Below are 22,028 nucleotides of genomic sequence, written 5' to 3'. Positions count from 1 at the left end.
CATCCAGGCCAACACAAGGACCCTATGGCAGACCCCGGCCTCCATCCCTCCCACAGGAAAGGGTGTGGAGAAGAAATACTTCGTCCCATCTAAGGGGTATTCATGCCTCTACACCCACCCACAGCCCTGCTCGTTGGTGGTGGCTATGGTGAACAAATGAGAGAGGCAGGGGCAGCAGGGTCCTACCCCCAAATCAAAGGAGTCCACGCGGCTGGACCTTTTGGGATGCAAGGTCTACTCTACCAGGGGTTTGAAACTCAGGATTGCCAACCACCAGGTAATCCCGAGCAGGTACAGCTTCAACTCCTGGAACTCCATGCTAAAGTTCAGGGTTCTGGTACCCGCAGAGTCCAGGGAGGAGTTTGGGCTATTGTTGAGGCGGACAAGGCAGTGGTACGGATCTCGTTACAGGCCTCACTGGATGCTGCAGACGTGGTGGTGTACACCCTGTCCTCTGACATCACTGTGAGGCGTAGCTCATGGCTCCAGGCCTCGGGGCTGCCAACCGAGGTGCAACAGACCCTCCAGGACCTGCCATTTGATGGGGTGGGCCTGTTTGCAGAGCAAACAGACTCCAGGCTGCATAGCCTTAAAGACTCTAGGGCTACACTGAAGTCATTAGGGGCGCATACCCCGGCCACTCAGCGGAAACACTTTAAACCTCAGCCCTCACAGTGCCCCCACCAGCCAAGCCCTAGACAGGACTACTCTATGAAGCATGGTAGGAACGGCAGGCGCAAGACGTCCCAGCCCTCATCTAACTGGGGCCAGGCGTGCACTTCCTCAGGCTCTAAGCAGGCTTTTTGAAGGTGTGCCCAGGGACGACATACCAGCCACTGGACCGGATCCTCGCCCCTGCTTCCTGAATCATTTATCCCACTTCTACCATGCTTGGTCCCAAATAACAACGGACCGCTGGGTTCTTTGCACAGTAGAAGTGGGATATTCTCTCCAATTCTGCTCCTCCCCCCTTCCCTGTCCCTCTTCAGGGACACTTCTCACAAGCATCTCCTTGCACAAGCAGTGCAGACTCTCCTCGCCGCAGGGGCAGTGGAGGAGGTTCCTCAGGAGCTAAGGGGCAAGGGATTCTACTCCCATTATTTCCTAATTCCCAAAGCCAAGGGGGGAGGGTGGGTCTCAGATCCATTCTAGACCTGTGAGGACTCAATGGATTAATGAGAAATTTGAAGTTCTGCATGGTCTCCTGGTACGCTGCCCTCGACCTCAAGGATGCATACTTCCACATAGCCATACGCCCTGTTCACAGACGGTTCCTCAGGTTTGTGGTCAACCACAACCATTATCAATTCACAGTCCTTCCCTTCAGCCTGTCAACAGCCCCCTCCCAAGTATTCACCAAGTGCATGTTGATTGTAGCAGTCTTCCTCTGTCGAAGGCAGGTGCAGGTATACCCGTACCTCTACGACTGGCTGCTTCAGGGGCGCTCTAGGGATCAGGTAGATGAGCAGATCCACTTTGTGAGATCCACCTTTGACTGGCTGGGCCTTGTCCTTAACAAGAGCAAGCTTTAAACTCAAAGGATAGTTTATCGGGGCAGTGCTGGACTGGGGTCAGGCCAGGGCGTTCCTGCCGGAGGCCTTCTTCCAAGCAATGCTGGAGATCATAAAAGGCTTCAGACGGTACCCCACCACCACAGCACGGGGCTGACTGAGGCTTCTCGGTCATAGGGCGTCTTGCACATATATGGTTCAGCACGCCAGGATGCGTCTCAGACCTCTCCAAGCTTGGCTCACGTAAGCTTATCGCCCAGTGCTTATCATGACAGTCTGGACTTAGTGGTCAGCCTTCCGGTGCAGGTCCTCCAGTCCCTCGGCTGGTGGCTCAACCTGCAAGACGTGTGCAAGGGAGTCCCTTTCCACAGGCCCCAGCCCTCCCTGTCCCTGGTAACAGACGTGTCAGCACTGGGGTGGGGCGTGCACCTGGGGGACCTTCAGATGTAGGGTCTCTGGTCCCAGGACGAGCTCTTGCTCTACATCAACATCAAGGAGTTGAGGGCTGTACGGCTAGCGTGCCAAACCTTCCAGGCTCACCTGTAGGGTCAGTCCGTGGGAGTCATGATGGACAACACAACTGCAATGCTTTATATAAACAAGCAGGGCGGGGCCCCTTCCTCTCCCCTATGTCGGGAAGCCCTCCAGCTGTGGGAGCTCTGCATAGCCCACTCCATTCACCTGGAGGCGATGTACCTCTCAGGTTCACAGAACAAGCTGGCGGACTACCTCAGCAGATCCTTCCACAACTACAAGTGGTCCATCCGGACAGACGTCATTCATACCATTTCCCATTTCACAACCAGGACATTTTCCTGCCTGTTTTTTACCCTAAACCTCATGCAAGCAGCTGGGAACAAAGACTCCACTCACTGGACGTTCAACAGGCGCTTGCATTTTACATCAAGCGCACGGAGCTGTTCCGAAAGTCAAACCAGCTGTTCGTGGCGGTGGCAGACCGTATGGAAGGTCTTCCGGTCTCGTTGCAGAGGATCTCATTGTGGATCAACTCCTGCATCCGCACCTCTTACGAACTGGCCAATGTTCCAGCCCTGGCACTCTCAGCGCATTCCACAAGGGCGCAGGCCTCCTCGATGGTGTTCCTGCCCAGGTGCCAATTCAAGAGATCTGCAGGGCGGCAACGTCATCCTCGGTGCACACTTTTGACGCTCACTGTGCCATTACCCAGCACACTAGAGATGACGCAGTTTTCGGCAGAGCAGCGATCCAGTCTGAGATTCCATAAGTCCGACCCCACTTCTGAGGTAAGGCTTGGGAGTCACCTAACTGGAATTGACATGAGCAAGCACTCGAAGAAGAAAAAACTGTTACTCACCTTCTCATAACTGTTGCTCTTTGAGATGTGTTGCTCATGTCCATTCCAAACCCACCTGCCTTCCCCTCTGTTGGAGTAGCTGGCAAGAAGAAACTGAGGAGGTGTCGGGTCAGCAGGGTCATATATTGAGTGCCACAGTGGCACCACTCCAGGGGGGCTCCACAGCCGACCCGATGGGTGCTGCTGGGGAAAAACTTTCCGATGAGACTGCATGCAGCGCACACACACCTAACTGGAATCGACATGAGCAACACATCTCAAAGAACAACAGTTATAAGAAGGTGAGTAACTTTTTTTCTCCAGACTGCCCTTAATGGGAATAGCTGGGTAATGATGGTGGTTTGAAGATGAAACATGGTCATCCAAAGACAATCACTACTCAGACTATCTCAGTACTTACCCTGTGAAAACAGACCTTGTACTACAGCTAAACTCATTAACTTGAAGGGATGATGAGTTGAGACTCAACTTCGCTTTTTAAACCTTATAGCTGTGACAGTTAACATGTCCTCCAATGCAGTGCACTAAAGAAGTGGAGAGTAAACCATTTCACAGCTTTTCCTCACCACTCAGCATGCAGACTCCCTCTTTTCTTCTAATCTCCCCTAAACTAAGGCCCTTTCCACAAAAATCACCCAACCTCCCCACAACATTTTATTCCCTATGCTAGTTCCAGGACAGTTTTCTCCTAGGTAACCCGCAGAATTCACTTACATCGCCTCCATAAATCCCTGCTGTTACTAGTAATGAGAGGTCGCCTCAGGAGGTACAGGGCAGAATCAGTGAGGGTTTCTGGAAGCAGGGTGGATTTGGGGGTTGTTCCTGGCAAGGATCCCTACTTGGTCCCTCTTTCCACCACTTCAGGAAACCCTCATCTCCCACACAAGTATCTCACTCTGTAAATCTGCCATTTGCTAAGCAGTACAGACCAGTGGTCTAACTTTCAGAAGGGCAGAGCACCCACAAATCTAATTTGTCAATGGAAGATGCAGGTGTTCAATACTTCTGAAAATGACCTAATTGACCTAGTAATGACCTAATTCTATGGGTTAAATTATGAGATCACCTTGGCCTAAACAAACCATATTTCTATAGCTACTATAACTGTAAAGAGAGAATCTGAAAGTAGTTGCAAGAATAAAATGGGACAAAACTAGCCTGTGGGACTCTAGCTCTAGAATTAAATGTATTTAGGATAGCAGTGTAATTGCTGACAGTGTTTTGTTTTGTTTTTTTTTATTGTTTTTCCTTACTCCTATTTGAACACTTGCTGTGAATGTAGTTTGGCCTGTGTGTTGTGCACTACATGCTCTAAGAATTTGCTAATCATAGAATATGATTAATACCACATTTTGCTTCCTGACTGGATGACAGAAACTTTGTTGTTGTTGTTTTTTAAAAAGGCAGGTATATCTGGTTGGACAGGGAGCCTAGACTGATTCAAAAAATTTGACAGTTCACATTAGGATGTGGGTAGCGGCATGAACAGCCATTACTCAGACATTGGTGCGAATCCCAATCTATGGAAAAGGACACTAATATGGTAGCGTCAACCTGCTATCTTGAACACAAGAGAATGATTATGAATACTCTTGCACTATTCACTTAACTCAGTTTAGGAGCATGGTTCCAACAAAGTTATCTGAAAAAAATCTCTGCTTTAGTGACATCTAGTGGTCAGAAGTATCCATGCCTATCAGGCTTACGCTTTGTCTACATGCAAATTTGCATCTATTTCATTAAACAGTTTAGTTTAGGTGGTACAACTCCCTGTGTGGACACTCTCTATTTCTGAGTGGCTTATTTGGTTTAGTTTAAACCTGTTCCTAATTGATTTCCGCTAAACTAAAATAATCCTGATGTAAATTGAAATAAGAGGGATTGCCCCTGTTTAAGTTCACATCTTTAGGCCTGGGCTACTCTGAGGGGGGGGTTCAAACTAAGATACTTCAACTTCAGCTACGCGAATATCTTAGTTTGAGTTACCTGGCTGTCCTCACATGGGCTCCCCCATTGACTCCGCTTACTCCTCCTGCCGAGGTGGAGTACAGGCGTCGATTCGGGGATCGAGTTATCGCATTTAGACAAGACGCAATAAATCGATCCCCAATAGATTGATCACTACCCACGAGCCAGCGGGTAGTGAAGACGTACCCTTAGTTAGGCTTGGTTGATGCTACACAGTTAGGTTGACCTAAGCTGCCTTAGGTTGACCTAACTATGTCAGTGTCTACACTACAACCTTGCTCCCACCAATGTGATCTACTGTACCTCCATGAGAGGTGCAGGGCTTATGTCAGGTAGTTAGAAGCCAGACATTGGCTTTGGGCTATCTTGTCAATTTCACGGCTCTGCTGGCACTGTGAAATTGACAAGAAAGTCAGTTCCCCAGCTGGGTTGCTTCTGGGTCTCCGCTCTAAGCTGGGCTTCTGGCTTGGGTGGCCACCCATGATCCCTGCTTCCCCCCCAGAGCATGACAGCCAACTGGACTCCAGGTGTGGATCTCCCTGCCGGAGGCAAGAAACCCCAGGCAGCTGCCCCTTCCCTGGCTGGGAGCTGTGCAGAGCTGAGAGCCCTGGCACCCAGTCCCCCACATAGTCCCCTCTTCAGTTGGTGGAAGCACTCCTGGTGAAGATGCACACCACCGCCAGGAGGAGGATAGTGTGAACATCAGCCACCGCAGTCATAACAGTGCAGACATGCCTTTAGACTGATATATTGGTGTAGACAAGCCCTTAGTAGACAGCACCCAGCTGACTATGGTGAGGTGGTCTGTCTGAAAGGCAGTGGCAATAAGCTTTAGGTTCAATTTCCATTGTGTTTGTGAATGTAACTTCGCACACACACACAGTTTACGGTCTATAAGCTATGTTATTCAGCAACCATTAAAACTGAATATCTACTTACCATCCAAAGCAATGCAGCCAGTTTATTCTCATGTGTACAAAGAGGAGGTTTCCAAATGAGCTTCAGACTGTCTTCACACTGAATAAAAGGTCTTGAAGCATTTTATAAAGGTGGTGGCTGTCATTCTAACTTCTCACACTGGGGATAATGAGAGAGAGGAAACAGAAGTTAAGAACCAAATTTTCAAGTGTCCCCTATTTTTGGATGCCCAACTGGACAGTGAGGCCTGAATTTCAGAGATGCTGAACCCTACAGCTTATATTGAGTTGGAACAGCCGTTACACAACTTTTCTGAAAATTGGGCCTTGGTGGGGTCTAATGCTGGGCACCCAAAAGTAGTGAACTTTTTTTTTAAATAAAAGACATGCTTTTGTCAAGGAGTCTTGCTGGTGTGAACAGAATATACGTCTCCTAGCTCCGAGTCCCCTTTTCTAACCACTAAGTTCTCTCCAGTGCTCAGCCAAAGTAACTGAGCTTGATGGTAAGAATTGCTATGGGTGGCGGGGGGCGGAAGAAGGATTCTTCCCTCATCCATATCCATACTGTGAAGGCGGTGTAGAAGCTGAGATATTCCACAGCAGTATGCTATCCTAGTGGCCTGAGTAGCCTCTGACCTTATGTGAGTTTATGGTTCCCACCACCCATGGGAGTGAGAAGAACCACCAAATGCAGTATAATGTAGTAGATGATTTTCTGCCTCCTCAACTACCCTTGCAAATAGTAATGTAAGGGTGACCTCTTAAGACGTGGCGTAACCTACCCCTGCACAGCAAAACCACATAATTCCAGAATCCCCTTCATATCTGCAAATGAAAGGGCAGAATGGGCTCTTTTGACGTATGTATTAGGACTGGGGAAAATAAAGCAACACCCTTTAATTAGTTCAGCACTGATACTCTAATCCCATGTTGCCAGTGCTTGTGATTTTATTGTAAGCTTGGCAATATTTGATTTCCTTAAAACCCCAGCTTCTGAAGTCAAGTAATTACATGAGAATCTCAGATTTCATTTTAAAAAGAAAATAAAAGTTTGTGGAGAAGACATGAGCTGAGTGCATCCTAATGGCTCAGAAACCAGAAGAAAGATTTTTTTTTTAATCTTATGATTTCTTGGGACCTGATTTATAATTCTCAAATGCTTAAGGTTAGCACTAATACAAATATCATGAAGGAAGCTGTAGTGGGGCAGTTGCCCCACTCCTGGAGAACAGGGATTGAAAGCAGCCAAGCTAGGCTGATTGGGGAAGCAGCCACAGCTGTGGCCAGCTCACTTAGGGCCCAGCTGGCCCTGATCAGAGGGCTGGGGGCCAGGAGCTGAAAGAGTCTCACTCTAGCCCTGGAGTGGGAAGGGCTATAGCTGCCTGAGAGGAAGGTACCTGAACTGGAGCAGTGCTGGGGAATAGGGCAAGGGAGCTTGGGAGTTCCAGCCTGGTAAAACCCCAGGCTACAGGCCTTGCTGAAGGCCTATCAAAGGTACTAGGGCTGCAGAGATACAGCTAGACAAAGGCATCAGGTCCCACCCCCTTACCAATGATGAGTGGCCATTACAAACTGCAGTCTGCCCCAGTGAGCGGGGGCTAGATGATGACTGGCAGCACCTACTGAGGTAAGGTGGGTTTAGAGGGTTGGGGGTTCCCCTGGGAGGGGAAACCCAGAATAAGAGGGTACTGCTGGGGGCTGAACCCCGAGGTAAAGAGGCACCTGGGTCCGGGAGGGACACGGGGCCAGCAGCAGGTGAGACACCAGCCTGCAGAGGGCACTCCATATGCTGGAAAAGAGCTAATTCCCAGACAACCAGCAGGAGACACCACACCAGTGAGTCTTCACCTCGCTACAGAAGCCCAAAGGGGTACTCCCCACCTGCCAACTGGGATTTCAATGTCATAGTTAACCATCTCTTGTGACCAATCCAAATAGACCAGAAGAGATCAATTTGCCTATACCCTCTAAAGTAAAATTTAGTTCAGGCTGGGACTAGCTTTGTTGTCATGAGAAAAACTGCAGACGATCTTGGAAAATGCCCTGTAGCAAAATCAGAACAGCATTTTCAGTTCATCAAGATTGCAAAGCTCTAAGATGTCACATCAAACATCTTCTCTCATTACCCGCCAACAGAAACATGAAATACTTAGCACTTTTACAGCATTTTCCTTTTTCAAAGCACCATGCAACCCTACTTCAACCTCTCTTAGAAAACTAACCTTAGCAGCAAAGAACTCTCTCATGATCTGAAAAGGCCAAGAGTCTCATACTTTTAAGTGAATAGAAATATATCAGACCCTCTGCTCAATGCTTGTTGTGAAGAAAATCACCCTCTGATGAAAGTTCCTCGGTTAATTCTATTTCTCCTGGGAGCTTCCACAAGGTATCATCGTTGTCCATAAATGTCACCATGGATGGGGAGGATTGCTCCCTGCCCCTACTTTTTGGCCCTTGCCCTGCCCCAGCTCCCTGTGTCCCTCCTCTCCCCTCCAGCCACCAAGAGATTCCACTGCTCGCCTCACCACCCCGCTTGCTCACTCCCTCAACCGCCAGCCACTCGCTTCCTCATCCTTCCACTCGCCTCGCTTCCCTACCAGATACCCACCCACCCACCTCCTCACCAGATCCCCCTGCCTGCCCATTGCTCGTCTCCTCACTCTCCTGCCAACCCCCCCACCCACCTCCTCACCCCCTGCCAGATCACCTACCTGCCCATCGCCAGCCTCCTCGGCCCTCCACCCAACTCCTCAGACCCTCGCCAAACCACCCCTACCTGCCCGCCTCCTCCAGACCCCCTGCAACCCTCCCCTGCCATCCCGCCTCCTCACCCCCACCAGACCTTCTCACTCACCTCCTCACTTCTCCACCAGGCCTCCCTCCTTCTTCAGCCCACCACTCACCTCCTCACTCCTCTGCCAGACCCCCCCGCCCGCTTCCTCACTTCCCTGCCAGACCCTACCATGAGACCCCCTCCCTGCCCACCTCCTCACACCCCTCCAGATTCTCCCACTCACTGTGAGATCCTCCTGCTAGCCCCCTCCAGGACTTCCACAGAGGGGAGGGATGGAGAGGAGGAACACTCACCAGGCAGCGGCAGCAACAGCAGGTAGTGGGGGCCTTGGGGAAGGGGCGAAGCAGGGTGGGGAAGAGGCATGGCCACCTTGGCCCAGTGGTGAGTCGGCAGCAGCTGCACTGGGGAGGCTTAGCTTCCCCTGGCCTATTATACCTGCTACCTATGAATGTCACCTACTGAACTCCCACAGCTGTGCTTAGGCAGCCACAGCAGAGGAAATAGCATGTGCTGGAGACAATAGTCTCTTCCCCTCTGTTAGTATTCAAACAACAGGATACAGCAGAACCTCAGATTTACAAACACCTCTGGAATGGAGGTTGTTCGTAACTCTGAAATGTCCGTAACTGAGCAAAACTTTATGGTTGTTCTTCCTAAAGTTTACAACTGAACATTGACTTAATACAGCTTTGAAACTTCTATGCAGAAGAAAAATGCTGCTTTTAACCATCTTAATTTAAATGAAACAAGAATGGTTTCCTTACATTGTCAAATCTTTCCTTTTAAACTTTCCCTTTATTTTTTTCAGTGGTTCACATTTAACACAGTACCATACGGTAACTCCTCACTTAAAGTCGTCCCAGTTAACATTGTTTCGTTATTAGGTTGCTGTTCTATTAGAGAACACACTTGTTTAAGGCTGGGCAATGTTCTAAGGTTGTTTGGCTTGCCCTGCTCCACCCGCCCAGCATTCCAGCCAGGGTTTGGGACACAGGGGCTTACCCCACTCTGCCCAACTGGCATTCCAGCTGGGAAGCGAGCAAGCCCCCGCCCCCTGGCAGGAGCACCAAGTGGGTAGAGTGGGGCAAGTCTCCTTGCCCCAACCCCACTACACCCCTGCCTCAATCAAGCTTCACAATCATCACTGGTGAGTACAGCATTAAATTGTTTAAAACTTATACTGTATATGTATATAATGTCTTTTGTCTAGTGAAAAAAATTTCCCTGGACCCTAACCCCCTCATTTACATTAATTCTTATGGGGAAATTGGATTCGCTTAACATTGTTTCGCTTAAAGTAGCATTTTTCAGGAACATAATTACAATGTTAAGTGAGGAGTTACTGTACTGTATTTGCTTTTTTTGGTATGTACTGCTACCTGATTGGGTAATTCTAGTTCCAAATGAGGTGTGCGGTCGACCGGTCAGTTCGTAACTCTTGTGTTCATAACTCTGAAGTTCTACTGTACTTCATGCAAGGATTAAGAGACAGGCTGTTCGAACCAGAAGCTTCACTGGCAACTGGGAGCCTGTCATAGACTTTAGCGCTAGAGCACCCCCCTTTTGGGTAGGTACAGGTGCTGCTTCTCCCCTCACCAGCTTCCTCTGGAGCAGGGCATGAAAAGAATTGCCTATTTCTAGCTACCAGTATCAGGGAGACAATTCTCTCCTCCCCCAGGTTAACAATAGTCCAAGTGAATAAGGTAAGGTGGAGTAGTGAGTCTTACAGCCTGGTTTAGGTTCATCCTACTCTCCTTGCAAAGCAACTGGTCAACAGCCCCTAAGCTAGGGCTGGGTTCTCTAGGCTTTTATGAGGCTAATGGGCCCATGCTGAGCTTCCTGGGCTCTGAATTAAAGAAAGTAAGGGGAATCCTTCTACTTGTCCAGAAGGCCATCAGCAGCCATATGGTGCATTCAGAAAGCTCTGTGTCCCAGTTATACTTCCCTCTGAGGTGCACCTCCCACTGAGCTTGAATCCCTGTGTGTTTTGGGTTTTTTTAAAGTCCTTCTCCAGGTTCAGCAAGCCTCCTAGGTGCTTTGGGTTGCAGCTGATTGTGCCCAGAGGATCTCATTAACCCCTTCCTGAGGGGGTGGGAACTTCTCCCATCACAGAACTGTTCTAGTTGTTTTATTATTATACTAATTTCTATAGCATTGATACCTAGGACATTGATTCTAGAGACACTAATTACAAAGATAAGTACACAAAACAAAGTTACTCAGTGCTAAATAAATCATATGGGTTTCATATTGTGTCCTGAAGTTCAGCAGCTATGAGCTCTGACTACTCCTGGGGGAATTCTGCACCACTGCACAATGCAGAATTTTGCAAAAATTAATGTTGTTTGCGTAGAATTTCCTTCCCCTGACCCCTGCCCCCCAGAAATGGGCTGCAGAGATGCTGGCTGCCACTAGGGGCCGCTGGACCCAGCAGAGTCCAGTTCACAAATAGAAGACAAGGCCTAGGAGAGGGGAGGGAACTGGAGGGTTCCCAACAGCTGCAGTTCCCAGCACACTCTGAAGGAAGGAGGCAGCAGCATCAGGCTGTTCCTCCCTCTGAATCCCAGAGCTCTGGAGGGCAGAGGGTGTGAGTGTCGGGGCCATGGCTGGCATCTCGGGGGAGGGGAAGATGTAAGTGTCTGGGATGGGGGGGCTGCAGCTAGGTTCTGGAGAGGAGGTGGTGAGAGTGTCTGAACTGGGGGAGGCCTGTGGCTGGGCTCTGGGGCAGAGGGGGTATGAGTGTCTGGCCCCCCGACTTGGTTCTGACAGGGAGGGGCAGAGAAACAGGAACTAGGTTGTCGTAGGGATTTCTTTACCTCTCTGCTCCTGGGGGAATGTTTGTGTGTCTATACTGTGACAGACATAGTTGCTGACAGGTATTTTGAAATAAAATTACCAAAATAATTGAAACTAGTATGACTGTATGGTGTTATTTTGACAAATAAAATTTGCAGAATTTTAAAATATTGTGTGCAGAATTTTTAATTTTTGGCATAGAATTCCCCCAGACTGTTATGGAGAACTAGTTCCACATAAAAGGAGCCTGTCACTAAGTAAGACCTGCCCTCAATGGGGAGGCAAACTCTGCCACAAGAATAGTGGGAGAGGTTAATGGAGTTTTTGCTGTTTTTATGTTCCCATATACTGGGCCAGATCTGCCCTCTGTGCAAATTAGAGCAGCATCTGTTGTTGCAGCTGTGAAGAGCAGGAGTGAAGATGAACTCTGGCCTTTTTTCCCCACTGATGGTGGTTGGGGGTAGGGAGGTGCATAGAACTGCTGTGCTGGCTCGATATCACCAGTGGATTCCTCTCTATGGTAGGAAAATTAGCAGGTAGCTGGTTAAGGTGAAATTACAGCCCCATTGAGCAGTGCAAAGGCCCATATCACAAGAGAATTGGGCCCAGAGTGTTCAAATGGGGAGGATCCAGAAACGAGAGCTTCAGCAGCCTATAGATGAGAAACATCTTTCAGGGAACTGGATCCCAGATCATTCATGGCTTTATAGCATAATGGACACCTTGACTGACATCAGAAACAAATGGAGAACCAAGTATAGAATTGACCACCCACATTATGTTCATACTTGTTTGCACCACTCAAGAGGTGAATGGACATCTTCTGCACTAGCTGGAACTTGTCGTTGGACAGCAAGTTTTACTTAAGGTGATGTAAGTGTAACAGGATAGCTGGCCCCTTAAATTAAATCAGGCTCACCACTCCTGTTCCCATCCAGATGTGTTCTAGTGTGGTGTAATGGGGGGGGGGGGTGCTATCCCACAGAGTTACAAATGAGAAACACCCTAAAGGCAAGAGAGTCCACAAGCCACTGTCTAGTTTCCTCATGGAGAAGATGCCCTGAAAGAGAGTTTAGAACTGAGCCCAGAGAGGGAGTTCCCAAGAACAGAAAACAATTATGCTCAGAGCTTCAGGGACGGGGTGGCTGTGAAGGGAGTGATGAGAGTTTCCTAGTGAAGCCAGATCAGGCAGCCAGAGAGTCACCTACAAATTTCTCTTGACCACAGACCAGTGGCTGGAGAGAGCCGAAGGCTCTCTGAGGTAGAGAGCTGAAGCTAGAGGGCCAGAGAAGGATGAAGGCTGATGGAGAAGGGAGCCCACTGATGTCACCAAACCTGAAAATTAAGCATGACAGAGAAACAGCCCAGCTAGAGGGGTTGGGGTGAGGTGCAGAGAGATGCCAGACCTATCTCAGAGAACTGGATTGTGATGAGAAATGCCAGAGCTGTCTTGGTGTGCTGATAGACTGTTGGGACTTGAACAATTGAAAGTATGGTTTGGACTGTACTGGGGAATTCTCGAGTACGCGGGTGGGACTTTTAAAATAAATTAACCCTTTTTGAACAAATGTAGCACTCACTGGTTTGGAGCAGGTACTTGAAATTTGGTAGGGGAGTTGCCTTTGGGGCATGGATGTTCCTTTTGCCATTGGGGTGAAAATCCACCTATACTTGGACAAATTAAGCCTTTGATAACGCACAGTTCACACATTCTCAGTAGAAATATCTTTGATATTTAACAGCTAAAATCTCCAAAGATTCCATCCTCACTGAGCATGCCTGAGTCTCTCGGTGCTCCTAATGTGACTGGCTTCACATAAGCAATCCCTTCAGACTGATCAAGCATGTTCCCTCCAGCCCAGGGCTACAGAGGTGAAGCCAGTCTTTTCCTCAGTGGCTGCTCGATGGAGCTGGGCATGAGAACTGAGAGCAGGGAGCCTGTCTATTCTGTGCTCTATGACTACATTATCCTTTCATGGCACCCAAGCAGCCATCTGAATTGGATGCAGAGGGAACAAAAGCCAGGTAAGAGAAAAGACTAGACTGGGACAAGGAGTCTGGTCAGAATGGGACTGGAAGTGGGGAAGAGAGAGACTGGATAGGCAATGAGACTGTGCCCAGCACTGGGGGAGGGAGCCAGTTGGCCGTGGGGGAACGCTAAAACAGATTGGACAAGGAACTAGAGGGAGACTGGGACTGGCTGGACAAGGAGCCAGGGAAGCAGTGGGTAAGCAGACTGAGACTGGATGACTATTATTAGTATTACTAAAAAGAAAAGGAGTACTTGTGGCACCTTAGAGACTGACACATTTATTTGAGCATAAGCTTTCCTGGGCTAGAACCCACTTCATCAGATGCATGGAGTGGAAAACACAGTAGCAGCTATATATACACATAGTACATGAAAAGATGGGAGTTGCCTTAGCAAGTGGGGGGGGTCAGTCTAATGAGAATTCAATTAACAGTAGAATAACAAGGGAGGAAAAATCATTTTTGCAGTGGTAATGAGGGTGGTCCATTTCAAACAGTTGACAAGAAGGTGTGAGTAACAGTAGGGGGAAATTAGTATGGTAAAATTAGTTTTTATAATGACCCAAAATGCCTTTTCCGTTGCTGAACTTGGCAGGACAGACATACTGACATTTTGCATCATCAAAACCACAGAAGTGGAGATTTTTATAAGAGAAAGAAGAGGAACAGCAGCTGAAATGAATTTAGAAATAGACAGGTTGTAATGACATATATTAATGATATTACCTACTTTTGTTTATTTCAGAGACTCTCATACACTCTGGAGATATTGCTATCCTTATGGAATGCATTCTGGGTTCTGATAAAAGCAGTTCATCATGAAGTTTGTCCCTATAACGGCACAGTTATACCAACACAAATGTTATTTTACAGTATTCTGATTACATCTGCAGTTAGGCATGGCATCCTAATATCCTGTACTCTTTGTTCAGTGTGCTGGATAGCTTTATAACCCGTTAGAGATACTGCATTGTGCTGATAAACTTTGTGTAGCTTATTCAGAGATTAAAATGTCTCTGCAGGTAACGTTAGGGGAAGAATTCTAGACATTCAGGCTACGTCATCAGTGCAAAAAAGGTGTGTTTATACCCTTACAAAACCTGTGCGTCTGTTATGTGCTTCCACTATCAAGTTCCCTGAAGAGGTAAACTTGATAAGGTTAGGAGTACTTGTGGCACCTTAGAGACTAACCAATTTATTTGAGCATAAGCTTTTGTGAGCTACAGCTCACTTCATCAGATGCAGTGAGCTGTAGCTCACGAAAGCTTATGCTCAAATAAATTGGTTAGTTTCTAAGGTGCCCCAAGTCCTCCTTTTCTTTTTGCGAATACAGACTAACACAGCTGTTATTCTGAAACTTGATAAGGTTAGAGCTCTGGGAAAGGGTGTGATTAAGCTACTGGGGAGTCTGGGTGTCAGCACTGGCCCTGGGGTCCCATTTCCACAAAAGAGTAACAGACAGGGAGCCTATGCCTAGAAATTGTGCCAGACAGGCCAAGGGGAGAGAGAGACAGGGCTATAGCCTACTTAGAGTACATGGGTCTTGTGTATTGGGACTCAAACACAGAACCCCGATGAGTATCCAGGTAGGGGGAGTGCTACCTAGGTTGTGTGGCATAAGGCACTGATAGTTTTTACCTAGATGTAGCTAGTTGAGGTCAACCCTATACCTCCCACTAGGGGTTGACTTCGACTAGTTACATTGAGATGAAAACTACAGTGCCTTGTATCCACGGGGATTTTACAGGGAGATAGCTAGGAGTTAACTACCTAGGTAAAAACGCACCTTTTTTGCACTGATGACATAGGCTGAATGTCAGACCTGGAGCACGGATGATTAGGCCTGGCTGGGCAAAGGGGCTGGGATTAGGGGATGAAGGCAGCCAGAGGGTGGAAGGGACAGAACAGGGATAGTGAGGGGCAGATGAGTCTGTAACCACTGGCCCCCTCCTCTCTAGGGCCAGAACTGCGGCTCCTGAGTGTCAGCACCCAGCTACGACTCGACCCCCAGGCAGGGCATGTCTCCCCTCCCACCCCGGGATAACAACTTTATACTGCTACCAGTCTCCTCAGCACAGGAGACAGCGGCCTGCGGACGGAGCCGACGCCGTGGCTGGCCCGCGCGGGTGACCTGAGGAGAGCGGGACACAGCGCTCACCCAAAGCGCCAAGCGGGCGTCGCGCGCACTCCCGAGGCGGGAAACTGGCGGTTTCAGGCTGCCTCATACAATCCCCCAGTTCCCGCCCACAGCGCGTGCACCGTGACACCGCAGCAGCTGGGAAGGCCGCAGGCACCACCGAGCCGGAAAGCGAGAACGAGGCTGGGAATTCCAGAAACTAGAAGCTCAAGCCCCCTCCATCAGCGTCGAAATGGCACATGCGCAAAGCGCCCCATAAGATGCGTGGACTAGTGGGCGCATGCGTACAGGCATAGTGCGGCCCGTGCGGGGCGGTTGAGGTTTGACGCATGCGTGCACAGCAGGGTTGGGGGAGGGGCAAGCGTTGAAGGTCAGACTGGATCTCACAAGCGAGAGTACACGGAAAGGGGGGGAGAGTGGGAAACTAGCGCATGCGCAGAGATAGCAGGCGTCTGGAGTGTGCGTGGAGCGCGGCCCAGGGTGCCGACGCAGAGGCGGTGGCGGCGCGGGGGGGTGGGGAACCGGCGCGTGCACGGCGGTGGCGGGGGCAGGGAGCGGTATTCCCGAGCATGCTCCAAGGGGCGGGGCGTGCGGGGCTCGGCGCATGCGTGGAGGGAGGCGAGTGGGAGGCGCAGGGCCGCGGTGGCGGCGCTCGGCGAGAGTAACAATGGCAGCGGCAGTGACTGCAGGTGGCGGCCCCGGCCCCGGGGCGGCGGCGGGGCTGGCGGCCCTGTCCGTGTCGCGGCGGAAGGACGGCGGCCCCACGGGCAAGTTCTGGGAGAGCCCGGAGACGGTGTCCCAGCTGGACGCGGTGCGGGTCTGGCTGGGGAAGCACTACAAGAAGGTGCGGCCCGGCCCGCGGGGACTGGGGCGCTGAGGGGCGGTGGGGCGGGGGAGTCTAGGGAAGCGCTCCAGGAGGGGGCGGCCTGGCCCGCGGAGGGCCTAGGGAAGCACTATAGGAAGGCCCAGCCCGCGGCGGGGGGTCGAGGGAAGCGCTATAGCAAGGGCCGGCCTGGCCCGCGGGAGCGCTACAGGAAGGGGCGGCCCGGCCCCGAGGAGCTGAGGGAGCCGGGGTCGGGGGGGGGGGGCGGCCTGGCCCGCGCGGAGGCGGGGGGGGCCCGGGGAAGCGCTACAGGAAGGGGCGGCCCGGCCCCGAGGAGCTGAGGGAGCCGGGGTCGGGGGGGGGGGCGGCCTGGCCCGCGCGGAGGCGGGGGGGGGGCCCGGGGAAGCGCTACAGGAAGGGGCGGCCCGGCCCCGAGGAGCTGAGGGAGCCGGGGTCGGGGGGGGGCGGCCTGGCCCGGCCCGCGCGGAGGCGGGGGGGGCCCGGGGAAGCGCTACAGGAAGGGGCGGCCCGGCCCTCGGGGCTGGCGGCGAAGCGCCCCAGGTAGTCTGGGAGCGGTAACAAAGGGCTAGCCGCTCCTTTGGGTGGTGGGAGCGGGATCCCGGCCTTCGGCGGGCCCGGCTTACCGGCCAGCGGGCTGGTTATGTTACTCTGCAGCGGTCGCTCGCCCCGGAGCATCCCGCTCCTCTCCCCAGGCTGTGGTGGCTTCGCCAGTCCTTCCCCTCTGCCTTTCTCTCAGCTTCAGCCTGACTAAATCCACGCTGAAGAGAAGTCTTAAACATCAGGTTGAACCTAGTTTTCACCGGTTACACAACTTATAGGGAGCTCTCTTGATCTTGGTCTTAACTGTAGTTTCTTTGTGTGCAGCTGTGGGAATATGTAATGTGTACTGGACTGTAAACTCTGTGACATGTATAGCACCAGCAGAATGAGGCGCCAGTCATGCTGAGCATGATTATAATATAATGGAGAGAAACTGTGGAGTTTTAAGTTAACTTTTATTTAAAACTGGGTTGCTGATGCTCTTTAGCTTAAGTACTTGTACAGCTTGTGGCTTACTGCAGTGTCTGAGTGCAATCTGTTTATCTTCAAACACTCTTATGAGCTAGAAGGTGGTGAAGTGCTCTTATCCCATTTTACAGATGACGATTGACTTTCAGAGAATGACTTGCCCAAGACCTTGTAGAAAGTCTATGGTAGAGTAGGGAACTAAACCTAGGTCTCCTGAGACCCAGGCTAATAACCTATCTGGACCAGCCGTCATTCCTATAACCTTATTAAGTTCAGGGCTCCATTGTCTAAATATAAAAGAACAAGAATTGAAAAATTTACCCAATGACCATTTTTCTGAGGACTGTGGCTTCATCTGCATGCAAACGTGCACTGGTTTAGCTAATGATTTTTTTTAAGTCAGTATATTTAAGCCAGCAAAACCCTTTATGTACAGTTTTATTTCAGTTTGAATGGCTGATATTGATTTGGGTGAAATAGTTTCCTTATAGATTTAAGCTAAACCAAAATAACCCACTTTTAAATCAAAATAAGATTGTCTGCACAGGGATTTGCTCTGGTTTAACAAAATTGTTTTTAAACTGATTTGTAACTCCAGTGCAGCTTTCTGATTGTATACTTGTGTGGCCAATGCTCTCTCAAAGCCACGACTCCTGCCGTTTAAATAAAAGTACTTGCTAAACTGAATTTAAAACATGCTAATCAAATTCTTATTTATTAAAGCTTTAAAAACTTAATTATATATCTCTTGCTTTTGTTATACCTTTCCCTTTCCTTGTTCACTCCATGTCTTTTTCTATAATAGCATGTAAAGTTATCACATGTCCTGCATTATCTTATTCAGTGTCTTTTTTTCTTTCAGCCCATGTATTTCCATTCATTGTTTTCTCTACCTTATTTTCTTTTTAAGTCTCTCCATATTGTATTTCTCTAGTTTATCCCATCAACTTCTCCATCTTCCCATTCCACAATTCATGTGGGCTTTTGAAGTCTTACCAAATACTTAGTTCCAGAAGGCTAAGCCTTCTAGCCAAAGTCCTAGATGAAAGTTGAGGAGCATTATCTGGAGCAAAACCCAGATGGGAAGCTAGATATTTCCCCATCCTTCACCTAAGCTTCTGGGAGAGGTGGGGTTAGAAAACCTGCTGTTTCATAGATTCATAGATATTAAGGTCAGAAGGGACCATTTTGATCATCTGGTCTGAACACCTGCACAACGCAGGCCATAGAATCTCGCCCACCCACTCCTGCAAAAAAACCTCTCACCTATGTCTGAGCTATTGAAGTCCTCAAATTGTGGTTTAAAGACTTCAAGGAGCAGAGAATCCTTCAGCAACTGACCCGTGCCCCATGCTACAGAGGAAGGCGAAAAACCTCCAGGGCCTCTTCCAATCTGCCCTGGAGGAAAATTCCTTCCCGACCTCAAATATAGTTCCTGGACTATGGTGGGGCTCCATCGTTTATATCAACCTGAAGCCTAATTGGTTTCTATAAGCGTGAGGTTCCTCCAGTATTTGTGGGTCCTAGAAGAAAGCAGTGTTCTTTTATTCAGTTTCCCAAGATTTCCATCCCAGAGTCCCTGGCTAATGTGAGAGAAGATTGTTTATCCACTGCTTTACCACTCTTCTAGCCTCAGTTTGAGTCCTCCTTCCTGGGGAATAGGATCAGTACCTGCCCTCTTGCTGTTCAGACCCTTCCTTGAGGAAAGGTCTGAACAGCATCAGAGTGATGTTAACTCAGCTCTTGTTAATTTCCACTGCTGCATATAGGATTCTGGATTGTAGCTGTGAAAACTGGCAAGAACTTTTTCACTCTGTTGTAGCTTGTTAAAGCTCTTAGTGTCAGGAGAGGCATTGGATCCATCATAGTGTAGGCTTAAGACAGCAATTCATTGGTTAAATGCGAAGGTAATTTTAACCATAATGGCCAGACACTGAATATTTTTCTTACATGAAAATTTAGATTCTGCAAAGTTGATAGGACTTGCCTGGAAAAGATATCTAATCATTCTTGGCAAATGAATTTTTTAAGATCTCTGTAAAAGAGAAGTGAATAGTCTTTTTAAAAACTGGGGGGTGGGGGAATTAAGAACTGCTTCTCCATTTTGGCAAACAAAGGAATTTTATATAGTCAAATGTCTTTAAATATTAGTAAAACTAGAGCATCAGATGTAAATGTTTATCATCTTTCTATTAATAAGACTAATAGCAGTTTTCACAGGTTACAGTTTTTATAGTGAACTATTTTAGTTGTACTGTATTAATGTGAAAACTTCCATTGACTTCAACTGGTGCAGGATAGTGTCCTTAATAAATTGAACAGTTTGTGTCTGGTTGAAAAATTTGTGGCCTGCATGACACATGGAAACTGAAGAATCCAGGCTTTTTAAAGAAGAATTAGGTTTCTAGCTTTGGATTACGCAGGTAATTTTCCAACTGTGAATCAAATGTAAATCAGTGCAGTGTTGTCTTCCTGAGTCTGCAGACAACCTGAAACTAACTCTAAGGGTGAATTCCCTCACCCTTTATTAATCTCATTAGGATATCAGTGCTAAAGACCAGTGATGACGCTAACATAAAAAATAACTCTTTCATTGTTGATCATTTCAGTGGGATACATGGAGGAAGGGCATGGGAATGAAGTCCACGGAAGGAGGGTGGGAATTGGGAGTTGCTGTAGTGAAAGAAATCCAAAGGGAAGAATAGAAGATGCACATAAACACAGGAAAGAGGAAGAGAAATCAAGAAAGAAGGATGGAGAAGGAAGAGAAACAAAAAGCAGATATAGTGGTCACCTTATTTTTCCATTGACCAAGTTTGGTAGATGAATTAATGTGAACAATTGAGCCATAAGTCAAGTAAAATTGCTAGTTAAAACAGTGATACTGTTAGTGATATTGAATTGATAGCAAGGTACTCTAAAAGTTCAGTGACTACAAAAACAATTTTATTCACGATCTGTGTGCAAATCTATTGACATAACTGGGAGTTATGCTGTCGATTGAAAGTAGTAGGAAGTCTTACATTTCTACTCCCACCCTTTGACCATAATAAAAAATGGAATTCAGACCTCTCCTCTGAATGAGTTTGATCCCCATGCTTTGTGTTGTGGGGTTCTTTGAAGGCCTAGTCAATTGTGTTTGGAGTGTTAAATCCTTTTCTGGTCAGGACTGAGATATTCTTCGACCTAATGCACATAATGTGGGACAGATACAGGATAAAATACTATTTTACACAGAAATCTAATTCAAACTATGAAAAGTTGAGTAAATTATTTAATATAGTTTATTATTTATAATTCACTAATGATCAGAGGCTCCACTTATCAGGCCCTGATGTGCATGTACAGCAACTAGCATCATGTTATTATTAATGTTTACACAACTAATTGTTTTCTATTAAAATATCTCTCTCTACTTTATGCTGTGCCATTTATAGTTCTGCTGGAAATATTTTAACATTTTGGGTGGTCTTTAATTTCCAGCACACATTTTCTTCATTTAACATCCAACACTTTTTATGCTAAAGAGCTCAACAAATAGCTTTGGCATTAAAGATTATAGACTCAAATAACTGTGGGGCTGGAAGAGAGCTAGAGAAGTCATCTAGTCCATCCCCCTGTGCTGAGGCAGAGCCAAATACACCTAGAGTATCCTTGACTGGTATTTGTCTAGCCTGTTCTTAAAAACCTCCAATGATGAGGTATTCCACAACTTCTCTTGGAAGCCTATTTTGGAGCTTAAGTACCCGTATAGTTAGAAAGATTTTCCTAATATGTAACCTAGGGCCTTGTCTACACTGCTGCTTTACAGCACTGAAACTTTCTCGCTTAGAGGTGTGAAAAAAACACACCCCTGCGTGATGCAAGTTTCAGCACTGTAAAGTGGCAGTGTAGACAGTGCTACAGCGCTGGAAGCCACTCCCCTCATGGGGGTGGTTTTTTGCACCTCTGGGAGAGCTCTCTCCCAGCACTGGAGCTGCGACTACACAGCCACATTAAAACGCTAGCGCTTTAATGTTGGTAGTGAAGACCTACCCTAAATCTCCCATGCTGCTGATAAAGCCTGTTACTTATTGTCCTACCTTCAGTGGATATGAAGAACAATTGATCACTGTCGTCCTTTGCGATAGCTGTTAATAATTTGAAGACTATCAGGTCCCTCTCTCAGTTGTCTTTTCTCAAGACTGAACATGCCCGGTTTCCTAACCTTTCCTTATAGAAAAGGTTTATAAAACCTGACCTAATCTTTGTAGTTCTCCTGTGGACTCTCCAATTTGTCCACATCTTTCGTAAAGTTTAGCAACTAGAACTGGACACAGTACTCCAGCTGAGGCCTCACCAGTGGCAGTAAGAGCAAGACAGTTACCTCTTGTGTCTTACATATAAGACTCCTGCTAATACACCCCACAATATTAGCCTTTTTTCATAGCTGCATCACATGGTTGGCTCATATTAAATTTGTGATCCACTATAATCCCCAGATCCTTGTCAGCAGTACTACTACCTAGCCAATTATTCTCCATTTTGTAGTTGTGGATTTGATTTTTTCTTCCCTGAGTAAAGTACTTTGTACTTGTCGTAATCGAATTTCATGTTGATTTCAGACCAAAGACGTAGTCCCTGGGCATGATTTTCAGGAATGTTAAGCACCTCCAAGTCTAGCTGCAGTCTGCGGGTGCTCAGTGC

General features: G+C 48.1%; 1 protein-coding gene and 1 long non-coding RNA gene across 3 annotated transcripts in view; one reads left to right on the top strand and one right to left on the bottom strand.

The window, feature by feature from the left end:
* The window catches only part of LOC311515706, a 42,222-nt gene extending 26,519 nt beyond the window's left edge, over positions 1–15,703 (bottom strand). Inside the window, exons 1-3 of the long non-coding RNA XR_014710207.1 lie at positions 15,512–15,703; positions 14,084–14,184; positions 5,755–5,892 (exon numbers count right to left, since the gene is read on the bottom strand). This is a non-coding gene — a long non-coding RNA (uncharacterized lncRNA). The remainder of the gene's footprint in view (positions 1–5,754; positions 5,893–14,083; positions 14,185–15,511) is intronic.
* Positions 15,704–16,079: 376 nt separating this feature from the next.
* The window catches only part of SMARCC1 (SWI/SNF related BAF chromatin remodeling complex subunit C1), a 176,831-nt gene continuing 170,882 nt past the window's right edge, over positions 16,080–22,028 (top strand). For both annotated transcript variants that reach the window (XM_084618951.1, XM_084618950.1), the window contains exon 1: positions 16,080–16,334. In XM_084618951.1, the coding sequence (XP_084475077.1) occupies positions 16,095–16,334 (240 nt within the window). In that variant the 5' untranslated portion in view covers positions 16,080–16,094. The remainder of the gene's footprint in view (positions 16,335–22,028) is intronic.

This window comes from Lepidochelys olivacea (assembly GCF_965140295.1).
Source record: "Lepidochelys olivacea isolate rLepOli2 genome assembly, chromosome: 2".
Classification (NCBI taxonomy): domain Eukaryota; kingdom Metazoa; phylum Chordata; order Testudines; family Cheloniidae; genus Lepidochelys; species Lepidochelys olivacea.
This window is presented reverse-complemented; position numbering and strand designations above follow the sequence as displayed.